At 39.8% G+C, this 1,707-nt stretch overlaps 1 protein-coding gene across 1 annotated transcript; it reads right to left on the reverse strand.

Moving 5' to 3' along the window:
• Window positions 1-870: 870 nt before the first annotated feature.
• Window positions 871-1,502, reverse strand: LOC108465645 (uncharacterized). Its single transcript, XM_017766016.1, has 2 exons — window positions 1,428-1,502; window positions 871-1,215 (listed from the first exon to the last, which is right to left on the reverse strand). Exons 1-2 carry the CDS (start codon window positions 1,500-1,502, stop codon window positions 871-873), a joined length of 420 nt encoding a protein of 139 aa, XP_017621505.1.
• Window positions 1,503-1,707: the final 205 nt, after the last annotated feature.

Raw genomic sequence — 1,707 nt, forward strand, 5'->3', positions numbered from 1 at the left:
GAAACGTGGCCGGTGCATTGCAAAGTCCGAACGGAATCCGTCTGTAAATGAATGTGCCAAATGGACATGTAAACATCGTCTTCTCTTGATCCTCCGATGCCACTGGAATCTGGAAAAACCCTGAGTAATCATCAAGACAACAATAATAAGATTTCCCAGTTAAACGTTCTAACATCTGGTCAATAAAAGGAAGCGGAAAATGATCTTTTCAAGTTAAGGAATTCAACTTCCCGTAATCGATGCAGACTCTCCACCCGTTTTGGACCCGAATGGGAACCATCTCACCTGTCAAATTCTCAATTAGAGTTACACCAGTCTTTTTCGGTACTACATGGACCGGGCTGACCCAATTACTGTCAGAAATGGGATAGATCATCCCAGCATCAAGTAACTTTTGAACTTCCTTCCTTACCATTTCCATCATTGGTGGATTGAGACGCCTTTGAGCCTCTCTTTTGGGAATAGCATTATCCACAACTTGAATTTTGTGCATGCAAGTTGAAGGGGTCAACCCCTTAATATCAGCTATCGTCTATCCAATTACCTCTTTATAGTCTCTAAGAACTCGTACCAAGTTTTCTTCTTCTACCTTCGAGAGTTTACTCGAGATTATTACCATTAAGGTATTTCCTTTGTCGAGAAAAGCATACTTCAAATGGTCTGAATGTGGTTTGAGTTCTAATTTTGGAGCCTGCAAAGCAGATGGTACAAGCTTGGTTTGTGAATGAGATAATTCAAAAATTTTACCTAAAATTTTCGTAATCGCGACACCTCCATATGATCCACTGTTTCTTGAACAGATTCTTCAAAGGTTATCCACTCCTCTAGTTTCTTCATGCCATCAAATTCTAGACTTCTACAAAGAACAATTCATAATTCATCCTCTTCATGATATTCTGAATGTAATTCAGTTAAAGGATCGATTATATCAATATTAGAAACATTAGAAATCATGCTAGGGCGATTCATGGCCTCATAGAAATTGAATTTCACTACTTCCCCATCGAAATCCATAGGGAGTTTCCCACTTCGTACGTTAATCTTTGTTTGTGTGGTACTCAAGAATGGCCTCCCGAGAAGTATGTCAGATGAATTGGCTGAATTGTCATCCTCCAAGTTGATAATGTAGAAGTCTGCAGGAAATATTAGCTCGTTTACCTTGACAATGACGTCCCCCAATACTCCCTCTGGATACACCACGGATTTATCTTCAAGCTGAATAATTACACATGTTTCCTTCAAAGGACCCCGTTAAGTAGTTTATAAATTGAAAAAGGCATAACATTAATTGATACTCCTAAGTCACACATTACTTTTTTAATGCTGACACTACCTATTTTACAAGATATGAAAAACATACCTTGGTCCTTACATTTTGGCAGTATTTTCCTTTACAGAACGAGGGAGACATTTTCTCCGACACTCACCTTTTCATTGCCCAAGACCTTCCTTTTACTCATGCATAACTCTTTTTTCGTATCATGGGATCTGCTTAACCGCATCGAAAAGAGGTATGTTGATTTCTACCTTTCGAAACGTGTCCAGGATCTCCTTCTCGTCTCACTCCTTCTTGCACTAGACAAGTCTTCTAGGAAATGAAGGTGGTACTGCAAATGATTTTTGTGGTGCTGATTCTACTGGGGTCTCCGTGTCAAGTTTCTCCTTATCTTGACTAGTGTCGTGGGCGCAACTCGTATCAGGCATGGC

This window comes from Gossypium arboreum, chromosome 3, assembly GCF_025698485.1.
Source record: "Gossypium arboreum isolate Shixiya-1 chromosome 3, ASM2569848v2, whole genome shotgun sequence".
Classification (NCBI taxonomy): domain Eukaryota; kingdom Viridiplantae; phylum Streptophyta; class Magnoliopsida; order Malvales; family Malvaceae; genus Gossypium; species Gossypium arboreum.